Raw genomic sequence first — 12,185 nt, 5'->3', positions numbered from 1 at the left:
CACCTCCCCTCTTCAGAGATTTAGGTTTCAGGTTTTTTTTTCTTTCTGCCAAGCTACAAGCCACTCTAATACCTACTTTAAATTTTGGAGAATTTTATTGATACCTCATCTGTGGCATGTCGTTTCCTTTTCTCTTTTTTCCTATGAGTCTTTCTGCTTTAAATATTTCTTTAACTATTGTGGTGATGCTTCAAGAGGGCATGAAGATAAACCTGTGTGTTGTGCCATTTTCCTGGAGGTCAGGTCCTAAATATCAGGCAGGTTATTATGTATATTCCTAACTATTATTCATTTAATCCCCAGCACAACTTTGAGAGAATAATTTTATCCCACATTTTACCAAGTTATAGATGGAAACACTGAGCATCAGAGAGGTAAAGTGATTTTTTTTTAAGTCATGCAACTAGAAAATCAAAGAATTGGAATTTAAATTCAGGTCTCATTTTAGCAAGCTCCATGTTTACTCCGTCCCTCTTCTGCTGTTGTTGTCCCTGTACTTTCTTGGCACCAACACGGTACACTTTATTTGAAGACAGACCTGGATAGAGCAGCACTGATAGAATCCATTGTCCAACTGCTTTGTAGTAATTTGCTTGCTCACTGAAGCTTGTTCAATGCTTTTCACAAATCATTAGATCTTTCATTTTTAGATTGCACTTTGGTTAAGCAGCATTTTTCATTGAGATTTAATCTAAGTCATGGTCAGCTTATATTGCACCGGTAGCCTTAGAAGTCTGAGGGTTTGTTGAGTAGAATAGTCAGCAAGTGAATACTGCTCATAGATGATTATGATGTGGAAGTTGCCTGAGGGCAGAATAACAGGATGCAGACATATTTCAAGAAGAGACGTAAGTTAGGTACAAAAGAGAAATACCCTATTCATAGGATGATCAGAAAGTGCCATGAAGGTAGCTAGTTCTTACTGGTTTTGACTTGGACCCCTTCTAACCAGACAAGGCTGATTTGGTCATTTATGACTTTACATGAAAATATGAAGCCACACCTAAAACATACTTATTGAGACGAGTGACAAAAAAGGCCATTTACTAATCAGAAGCTCCTCTTCGGTTGTATTTTTGCTTTCATCCTTTGTTTTCTGTAAATGGGTCTCCTGCCATATGGTTAGTCCAGTAATTAGTCCCAGGCATCCTGCCTTGCTCCAAGTCACATAGTCACACACAGAGTTTCTGTAATGACAGCTTAACTACTGAGCCTCCTGGGAAATTGAATTCGTCTGCATTTTTGTTTCAGTTCAGAGAATTCCTCTTTAAGGTTCAAGTTTCTAAGCACATTGGGCCTTAGCATCCTCCTGTAGGGACCAGGTCCTCAGTGCCTTTGTCTTTCTTCTAATTGTTCATTATCCAGGCCATGCAGGTGCTCCCTAATTTCCCCTGTGGCTAAGAGCCTCACCAGAGTATAAACACCCTTCTTCTCTCTAAGGCACTTTTAACTGTTAGTGTTTCTCATCCGCCCTCCAGAGGTAATTGGCCCCAGAGAGAGCCTCCAGGAAAGTTAGTGCTGAAACTTCCTCAATTTATTGGATTGCTAAATGCAGGGGTATCACAGCAAGTTTGGCTGATTGCTTTTGATTCCTCTCCTGAGACTCACCTGAGTTGAAACGGAGGCTGTTACTTCTCTGCTGTCTCATTCTTGAGACCAGATACCCTGTAAATGCCTAGATGAGGGTCATTCCTAGGTCAGTCGGAATGTCTTATAATTTTCTCAAGTAACACCTACTTATAGGCAAGCACAGTTTTATGCCATTTGCTTTATGAAGCATTAGCATCAAGACTTGTCAAGAATGCAAATTTTCGAGCCCCATCCCAAACCTACTGAATCAGAAACCCTGGGTGGGGTGGGGCCCAGCGGTCAGCATGTTGACAAACTCTCCAGGTGAGGGATGCACGTTATAGTTTGTGTGCCACACAAAAGCAAGAAGGATGGTTGTGGGTGTTGGTTTGTTTTTCTTAAATAGCAGGACTGCCTGCTTTCAGTTTATTTATTTACTTATGTATGTATGTATGTATGTATATATGGCTGCGTCGGGTCTTCGTTACTGCGCGCGGGCTTTCTCTAGTTGCGGTGAGCGGGGGCTACTCTTGCTGCGGAACACGGGCTCTAGGCACGCGGGCTTCAGTAGTTGTGGCACACAGGCTCAGTAGTTGTGGCTCATGGGCTCTGGAGCGCAGGCTCCATAGTTGTGGCACAGGGGCCTAGTTGCTCTGCGGCATGTGGGATCTTCCTGGACCAGGGATTGAACCTGTGTCCCCTGCACTGGCAGGCAGATTCTTATCCACTGCGCCACCAGGGAACCCCCATGCCTGCTTTCAGTTTTGTACTTGATCAGACTCTAGACATTTTTTGATAAAGTGAAAAAGCGAAGTGAGCTCTTCTGTGTCTCAGGGATAGAAAAGAAGAATACAGGACAGCTTATAAAATTATTAGTTTACATTCTTAGATATAGAGACCTCAGAAGTCTATTAAATTGTCTGCTTTTCAAAGAAAGCATAGTTGGACAAGGTAAGGCATATCAAAAAGTGACCGCGAAACAACCCAATCCAAAAATGGGCAGAAGAACTAAATAGGCATTTCTCCAAAGAAGATATACAGATTGCCAACAAACACATGAAAGAATGCTCAACATCATTAATCATTAGAGAAATGCAAATCAAAACTACAATGAGATATCATCTCACACCAGTCAGACTGGCCATCATCAAAAAATCTAGAAACAAGAAATGCTGGAGAGGGTGTGGAGAAAAGGGAACCCTCTTGCACTGCTGGTGGGAATGTAAATTGATACAGCCACTATGGAGAACAGTATGGAGGTTCCTTAAAAAACTACAAATAGAACTACCATATGACCCAGCAATCCCACTACTGGGCATATACCCTGAGAAAACCATAATTCAAAAAGACTCATGTACCAAAATGTTCATTGCAGCTCTATTTACAATAGCCAGGACATGGAAGCAACCTAAGTGTCCATCAACAGATGAATGGATAAAGAAGATGTGGCACATATATACAATGGAATATTACTCAGCCATAAAAAGAAATGAAACTGAGTTATTTGTAATGAGGTGGATAGACCTGGAGTCTGTCATACAGAGTGAAGTAAGTCAGAAGGAGAAAAACAAATACCGTATGCTAACACATATATATGGAATCTAAGAAAAAAAAAAGTCATGAAGAGATTAGTGGTAGGACGGGAATAAAACACAGACCTACTAGAGCATGGACTTGAGGATACGGGGAGGGGGAAGGGTAAGCTGTGACGAAGTGAGAGAGTGGCATGGACATATACACACTACCAAATGTAAATTAGATAGCTAGTGGGAAGCTGCCGCATAGCACAGGGAGTTCACCTCTGTGCTTTGTGACCACCTAGAGGGGTGGGATAGGGAGGGTGGGAGGGAGGGTGACTCAAGAGGGAGGAGATATGGGAACATATGTATATGTATAACTGATTCACTTTGTTGTAAAGGAGAAACTAACACTATTGTAAAACAGTTATACTCAAATAAAGATGTTAAAAAAATAAAAATTAAAAAAAAAAAAAGTGCCCGCAGGTAACAGACCACTGCAGCTACATGATTTGGGTCCCAAACCTGGCTACCCCTATTGCCTGTTTTTGGTCTGGCTGCTACTATCAAAGCGTATTTCTAGAAATAATCTTTCTTGGATGGGCTGCTTTCCAATCCACTGTGCATGTTTTGCTTACATGCTGTTTTGGTGGGGCACAGTTAGAGAGCTCTCATATTTACAAAGTTATTGAGTTATGATATTTGGGCTCAGCTGATACTCTCAGTTCCCACAAGGTCAGAATGCATTTAAGCTAGGGGTGTGACATCCAAGTTAGGCTTTGAAGTTAGGCCTAGATTTGAATTTCAGCTCCTCCACTGACATTGGTTATATGTAATTTCTTTGAGCTTCCCTCTTCTCACTTGTAAAATGGGAGGAATGCTGTGAAGAATCTAATTTTGATTTAATACTATAGGGAGAGCCCTCAGTTGGAACCAGTACAAAGTACTTCCCTGCACAAATGGGATTGCCAATAGTCCTCTTCATTTTAGGTAGACTCTCCTTGTAAATGCTAAGGAGAGTTTCTTCCAGAAAATTTCACCTTTTTATACATGTTCTAGTTAATCTTGAAGTGGGGCAAGCCTCTTCTGAAGCTGATGGGCTCAATTTTGCTATTGTAATATTGTTCATATGTCTGCTCATTCAATAAATATTTATTGAGCAGCTACTATGTATGTGTCAGATACTATTCTAGGTACTAGGGAGACAATGACAAAAAACAAAGCTCCTGTCTTCATGGTGCATATATGCTAGTGAGAAAGACAGACAATAACCAAACTAGCCAACTAACTAACTAATTAACTAACTCGCTCTATTTGTTAGGAGAGGTTGTGGGGAGAGTGACAGGGTTCTGTTTGAAATAGGGTGATCTGATCAGTTGTTCTCTTAAGCAGACTCCTGAGTTAAGTGAAGAACCAAACCATCTGGGTATCTTGGGAAGTGATTTTTGAAGCAGAGGGAATATATCACTTGAATAAGTGCTTGAGAATGCATTAGTTTATTATATTTCTCTTTTTTTACTGCAAAGACAATAAGAAGACTGCATAAAATTTCATTTATAATCTGTTACCTTCTTAACCTAATGCAACAAAAAATTTGCCCTACCAATATTTTTCTACATTTATTAATATTTATGAATACAAAAGTTATAGTGTATCTGATATTCCATTTTTTTACTTAAGCATTTCTCCATGTTTCATAATTTTATAATAATAATTTAAATAATATCAGTTATTCCATTAGGGCTTTCTTTATGTAAACAAATTATAATGGATTATATGCCTGAAGATGTTCATTGAAGCATTGTAGTTCCAAATACTGAAAACAACTACAATAAATGTGCTTGTAATAGTGTAGTTAGATTACTTCTGATGTCTTAGTAGTGTTGTAATGACTATCTATTTTTTTTTAATTTATTTATTTAATTTATTTGTGGCTGCATTGGGTCTTCGTTGCTGCATATGGGCTTTCTCTACTTGCGGCGAGCAGGGGCTACTGTTTGTTGTGTTGCGCTTGGCTTCTCATTGCGGTGGCTTCTCGTTGCAGAGCATGGTCTTTAGGTACACGGGCTTCAGTAGATGTGGCACACGGCTCAGTAGTTGTGGCTCATGGGCTCTAGAGTGCAGGCTCAGTAGTTGCGGCGCACGGGCTTAGTTGCTCCGCGGCATGTGGGATCTTCCTGGACCAGGGCTCGAACCCATGTCCCCTGCATTGGCAGGTGGATTCTTAACTACTGCACCACTAGAGAAGTCCTGTAATGACTATCTTTAAATGTAGAATTTTCTTCTCTTGTATTATTTGTATGGATTAATTTCCAGGATTGAGATATTTATATATTTAAAAGAAATCTTTTTTTTCTTAATCTTTATTGGAGTATAATTGCTTCACAATACTGTTAATGTCTGTTGTACAACAAAGTGAGTCAGCCATATACATACACATGTCCCCATATCCCCTCCCTCTTGAGCCTCCCTCCCATCCTCCCTATCCCACCCCTCTAGGTCATCGCAAAGCACTGAACTGATCTCCCTGTCCTATGCTGCTGCTTCCCAGCAACTAACTATTTTAAATTCGGTAGTGTATATATGTCAATGCTACTCTCACATCACCCCAGCCTCGCCCTCCCACCCCATTTTTTATGCTTGTATCTTTCTTTCACACTGAAAACCTTGCCTACCAAGGGTATTACCAAATTACCATAACTGATTTTTTGCTTTCTTATAAATCTACCCATATTATTTTAAAGAAATCAATATAAATGTTGCAAAAACAAGATTATTGAAAAAAGTTTAAAATTTCTTTTTAGCTCTTTTTGTCTTTAGGATAGATCCAGTATGACTATACAGTCAAAATACTGTGTTTTAAAGCCACATGAATGAATCATTGCCTTTCTTTGTCATATCATCAATTTGATATACAATTAAGTTAATTTGCTTAAACTTGATATAATTTTTAGGGATTGATATTTTTTCTATTTTATATTTTTAAAAACTTTATAAAACAATACTTTAAATCATGCATCTAGTTAGGAACTCTTGTATTAGCTATATTTTTCTGAGATATAATTAGCAGATATTTTCCTCAGTTTGTCCTTTGTCTTTGTCTTTGCTTATGATGTTTTTTGGTCATGTATGAGTCATTCATTTGTATTTTTAATGTAGCTAAATTTATTAGTCTCTGACTTGCTTTTGAAATGTGAGCCGTTTTTATTACAATTTTCTCATTCCCCGATTAAAGAGGAGCCTATCCATATTTAATTCAGGTATTTGTAGGGTTTCCATTATTATATTTAGATCTTGCATCGATTTGGAAATTATTACTTAATAGTACTTTATTTTTAAATATTAGGCCCTAGGGATATAATGTGACCAGAGCAACAATATCTAGTTTCTTTCAGAGCAGATGTTCCATTGATGGGCGACAGACCGCAAAATTTCATATAATGGAAAATGTTATAAAAACAGTAAAAAAGATGACGTGTAGATACAGGCAAAAGAGATGCCTCTCTGATAAGATGATATTTGAGCTGATTTCTGAAACACAAGGTGAAGCTAGCCATATCAAGGCCCGGGGCAGAACTGAACAGGCTGAGGGAATACTCAGTACAAAGGCATTGAGGAGGAATAGACCTTAATGCTTATTAAATGCTTACTATGACCCAGGCACGATACGGAAACACTTTACCTGCATTATCTCATATATTTCTTCTAAGAGCCCTTTGGGGTAGGTATCTATTAGCACTGTTTTGAATATGAAGACCCTGAGTTTGGGAGTGTTTAAATCATTGGCCTCTTCTCAGTCTCTAACTTGGTTTACGGTCTCACAGTGCAGTAGTGAACCCTTGATTTTTCTCTCTCCAGGCTTTCATGAGAAGGACAAGAAGCCGTATTGCCGGAAGGATTTCTTAGCCATGTTCTCACCCAAGTGTGGTGGCTGCAACCGCCCAGTGTTGGAAAACTACCTTTCAGCCATGGACACTGTCTGGCACCCAGAGTGCTTTGTCTGTGGGGTCTGTATACTCACTTATCTTTGGATTTAGGGAAAGTCAGCGTTCTCCTTTCTGAGAGGCAGCTGGTAAGAGGGTTCAAGCTCGGGATGAGAATTTGACAGGGGCCTTCTTAAAAGAAACACAAAACACAGCCTCCATTGTGCGCATTTGCTTGTCTGTCTTGCAAATGGGCAATATTCTAGCCTCTATTTGTCAAGAACCCGAGTGAATTCCTGCACTGGCAGGAAACTGGCGGGGATTTCAAGGCTGAAGTTTTGCTGATGCTTTTACTGCTTGACATCTGCCTCCCTTTTCTTTTTCTTCTCTCCACCACCCAGGACTGCTTTAGCAGTTTTTCTGGTGGCTCCTTCTTTGAACTGGATGGACGTCCGTTCTGTGAACTCCACTACCATCACCGCCGAGGAACCCTTTGCCACGGATGTGGGCAGCCCATCACTGGTCGCTGCATCAGTGCCATGGGCTACAAGTTCCATCCTGAGCACTTTGTATGTGCTTTCTGCCTGACGCAGCTGTCGAAGGGAATCTTCAGAGAGCAGGATGACAAGACCTACTGTCAAACCTGCTTCAACAAGCTCTTCCCACTGTAATCTCAGCTAAACCCACACCCTCTTCTGATTTGCTATAAAATTTAAGCCAAGAGAGGAAAGAGTACCTTTGTAATTGCTGACCTTCTGCTCAGTAGGCTTACAGAGAAAGCAAAGGTGATGAACAAATAAGGGAACGTCTAGACGTTACATGACTAGGCTTGTGGTATTAAGTTTTGATTTCAAGTCTTTTTTTTTAATCAGGTACTTGAATTTAGATCTTGGACCTGCTGTCTAGTGCCTCTGCAGATGTATTTTCCACATGCACACATTCATTCCACACTCGTTTACTCACATTTCCCCATTTTCACCCCTATGATGACTCTACTCAGATATTCTCTTTTCTGGCCCTCATAGAACTGGGTCTTTTAAGCTACCTGCATTTCCCCGTGACTCACTTTCTCACAATCACTGCTGCAGACTTTATTCTTGCTGTTAGGGATCATGATATCACTCTTCAGCTCCTCGCATTTCCCTTCAGTGTATTTCTTCTTCAAGAGAAAGTAGATTTTGAACTGGACAACTTTGAATACTGACATCATAGATAAATAAAGTAGCTTGTGGTTTTAATGACTCAATGTCATATTACTTTGGTAAATAAACTTTCTGCTTCCCATGTTATATACTAGGCACAATGTGCAATTAAATTTGTATCATACCTCTTGTTTACTTCCATACAATGGACACTTCGTTTAACTCAAAAGAAAGTAAAAGGGGGGACTCCTAGTCACTAACTTTTCTCTTAATTGGGGCTCATAACATTCACTTTATCTTTTGCACTTCAGTGATTGATTAAAAGTTGGCAAAGCTTCTTAAAAGTTTTTCATCACTTTGTTTACCTATGGAAAAAGTGATTTCCACTAGGCAATTCCAAATTCATATTTGCACATGTATGCATATGCCCAAACTCATAAATTTGTATATATTTGTCCAATTTTCTTGTATATCAATTATATCTCAATAAAACTGTCTAAAAAAATGAAACATGCATCTTCCTTAATTCATAGTTGTCTCATAAAGAGAAACAAGATGGCTGTTCTTAGAGCATCTCTGAAGAAAGATGCTATAAAACCTCGTTTCACCATTTTCCAGTTAGGATTCGAAAAATCCCAGGCCCACGTAAAAAAAAATCTCCACTTAATTATTTTTTCCTCTGAAAAATAAGTAAAATTGTACGAAAACTTGTCAGGCTATTAAGGAATCTGACTTTCTCATGTCCTATCTCAAGTCAGCTTCAGAAGGAGTAATGCTTCCTCAAAAGAAATCTTGATAAAGTCTATACGATATCTCTCTTACCATGATCTTAAAAATAACTTTGATTATTTGTTATTAAAATTTTTTCAGGGACTTCCCTGGTGGCGCAGTGGTTAAGAATCCACCTGCCAATGCAGGGGACACAGGTTCGAGCCCTGGACCGGGAAGATCCCACATGCTGCAGAGCAGCTAACTAAGCCTGTGTGCCACAGCTACTGAGCCTGCTCTCTAGAGCCCGCAAGCCACAACTACTGAGCCTGGGAGCCACAACTACTGAAGCCCACGCACCTAGAGCCATGCTCTGCAACAAGAGAAGCCACTGCAGTGAGAAGCCTGCACACTGCAACGAAGAGTAGCCACCACTAGCAGCAACTAGAGAAAGCCCATGCAGCAACGAAGAGACAACGCAGCCAAAACTAAATAAATTTATTAAAAAAAATTTTTTTTAATTACTGAGGAAAACTCCTTCACTGGAGGTATTTTTAAAAATAGGGCTGAATTTTGGTGTCTTTAGATTATTAATGTGGGCACAGAATTTCTTGGAAAACTGAAATGGATTAAATGATTCTTGCTAAGCTTTATCATTTTGATCTCCTTTATTGGAACGGATGATAAGGGGCTTTTGAAAATTAAAAGGAAGTAGTAACAGTTAATTCTATAAAATAGGAACTCCAAATGCATCCCAACTATGTGGGAGGCCACCCAGGTAGGGAGCCAGCTGGGTTTTTGTCCTGTTTGGCTGGCTGAGAGTACCAGACTAAGCAAAATATATGTTCGATTTCTAAACATCCTCTTTACTGCATATGACTCTGTGATGTCATTTGCAGATGTTAACATGGTAGCTTTGGGAATTTGACAAAGGAAACTTGGGTTTTAACCCTTAAGAAAGAACATTCAGGTGCTGACTTTTTTTTTTTAAGGATTAGCTGTTTTGAGATTACGGTAGAATCTATGTATTTAAAAGTTTCGAAGAAAAACCAGAGTTTACTAAGGTGAAATTAAGAAGTGAAAACTCTTTCTTTTCATAATGAAAGTAAGTGGTTATATATTTGTTCAAAAGGAGATGCTGCCTTCAGGACCAGGGTTTTAGCAACAAGGAAACCACTCAAAATTTTAAAGTTCACCTGTTTAAAAAAATACTATTCTCACACTGTTATATACCTGTTTACTCTTGGTTCTGAGTAAGTTATCGCTTTTAAAATAGAAACACAGGGAACTCTACCTAATGTACTGTTGTAACCTAAATGGGAGGGAAGTCCAAAAGGGAGGGGTTACCTGTATGTGTATGGCTGATTCATTTTGTTGTGCAGTGGAGGCTAACACAACATTGTAAAGCAGCCATACTCCAATAAAAATTAATTAAAAAAAATAAAAATGTAAAACCTACCCTCAAAAAGACAGGTTTTTTCCACCTCTGAGGCTATATATTTTTATAAAAGAATGTGCCATAGATTGGGAACTCTATTCTCAAGGAGGAAATCCTCAGTTTGGCCAATGATTCTTTGGAATAAGTATAGAGTCCTCCAAGGCGATACTTCGATAAAGATGGCAATCATTTTTCTATACAAATTCTAGCACGTAAACTTGTAGGCTGGCTGCTGGCTACAGGCTCCCTGTTAGTGACCAACAGAGGGCAAGAGAGTACTTTTCTCTATCTTTGCAAAAGCAAAAGTCTGGAGATCCTCCTAAACTGTACTAGCTTAGGTCACATACCAACCAGTGATTTTTGCTGGGGAATTGTACTACGCAGCTTGCCTTAAACCAAACTAGATCATTTCCAGAGTTAGGGGCAGGACCAAGTTTCTAAAAACACAAGGGCTCTGTGGAGGAGATGTGAATATTGAAAAATCTGGGTGCTGGTAAAAAGAGGGCAATGAATCTTGAATTTATATGACTGTATGTTCAAAAACAAAAATATTAAAGAGCTTCTGAGTTTCAAGATAATATGGAAGGTAAACTAGAACTTTCCAGTGCCCCGAGGGAACATGCCTGAGAACTTTACAGAATGTAAAAGCAGAGAGCCAGGAACATGATGTTACAAGCAACATATGGCAGAGATACTGATCTTCCCTAGGCCCTGGGGGGTGGGGGGGGGCACGGCATTAAGAAACATCAAACAACAGCTTCAGTGTGAGAATCTGAGAAGGGAGATCTTCTAGCTGAAGTAAAGGTGAGGAGTGACAAGTCTCTAGGGGCAAGTGTCTCAGGTGTGAGCAGGTCCTTAATAAGGACAGAGGTGGCAGCCACGAAAACACGAGACTAAAAAGGTGACTACTTGCCCTCAAAATATTGTGGAGGTTGTGTTAGTAGATAAAACTCTCCATCAGGGCAGCATGTAAGTGCTGAGAACCCAGAGGTCAAAGGGGAAATGGAAATCTACTGGGATCCCCTGGAGGAGGAAGAAAGAATTCTCAGATCAGTGCTGGTGCTTGAGTCGTGCTTGTTACAAATGTATAATTTTGCCCAGAGGCAGCGATGTCTCAAATCTATCCTCAAATCTATTCGGTAAAATACTGCTAATGTAGGAGGTTCCTCCTCCCCAGTTATGGTAAACACAATAGTGTTTAAATTAACTTCCTGTGAAAAGACAGCTCCTAACTGCATTTAGGTTGACAGGCCATGGATTCTGATAATTGCATAGACATTCTGGCATCCTGGTGAGAGCAATCCATCTTGCCTCCTTATTTTAGGTATCACCAAATCTCAACAAATATTGCATTCTAGGAATAACATTTCTGCCTGGGAAAACTATCCCAGTTCCAGTGAGAGATATCTCAGATCACGGGTGTAAATGATACAACTCCTATAGCTGAGGATGAACAAATCAAGAAATCAAACAGGCGCTTCCCTGGTGGCGCAGTGGTTGAGAGTCCGCCTGCCGATGCAGGGGACGCGGGTTCGTGCCCCGGTCCGGGAAGATCCCACATGCCGCGGAGTCGCTGGGCCCGTGAGCCATGGCTGCTGAGCCTGCGCATCCGGAGCCTGTGCTCCGCAACGGGAGAGGCCACAGCAGTGAGAGGCCCGCGTACCACAAAAAAAAAAAAAAAAAGAAAGAAATCAAACAGGACTTTACTTCCTGTAAACTTTAACTCAGAGTTGGTGAGACAATTTGATTTTGGATTTTATTGCCTTTGGGATATGAAATAGAATGGAAGTACATTTCTCAGCATCATTTTTTTCAGTCTAGTTTCTCCACAAGGAACTGCATGGCTCCCATTGTTCAGTCCATGTGCTTAGGTGGGGCTGACTTTACC

The 12,185-nt window shown here is 40.0% G+C and overlaps 1 protein-coding gene across 13 annotated transcripts in view; it reads left to right on the top strand.

The window, feature by feature from the left end:
* Positions 1-7,850, top strand: part of LPXN (leupaxin) — a 38,929-nt gene extending 31,079 nt beyond the window's left edge. For all 13 annotated transcript variants that reach the window (XM_059070495.2, XM_067037300.1, XM_067037291.1 and 10 more), the window contains 2 exons: positions 6,945-7,093; positions 7,411-7,850. In XM_059070495.2, the coding sequence (XP_058926478.1) occupies positions 6,945-7,093; positions 7,411-7,680 (419 nt within the window). In that variant the 3' untranslated portion in view covers positions 7,681-7,850. The remainder of the gene's footprint in view (positions 1-6,944; positions 7,094-7,410) is intronic.
* Positions 7,851-12,185: the final 4,335 nt, after the last annotated feature.

Source organism: Kogia breviceps, chromosome 7 (genome assembly GCF_026419965.1).
Source record: "Kogia breviceps isolate mKogBre1 chromosome 7, mKogBre1 haplotype 1, whole genome shotgun sequence".
NCBI lineage: Eukaryota > Metazoa > Chordata > Mammalia > Artiodactyla > Physeteridae > Kogia > Kogia breviceps.
The sequence above is the reverse complement of the archived record's forward strand: the minus strand, read 5'-3'. Positions and strand labels throughout refer to the sequence as shown.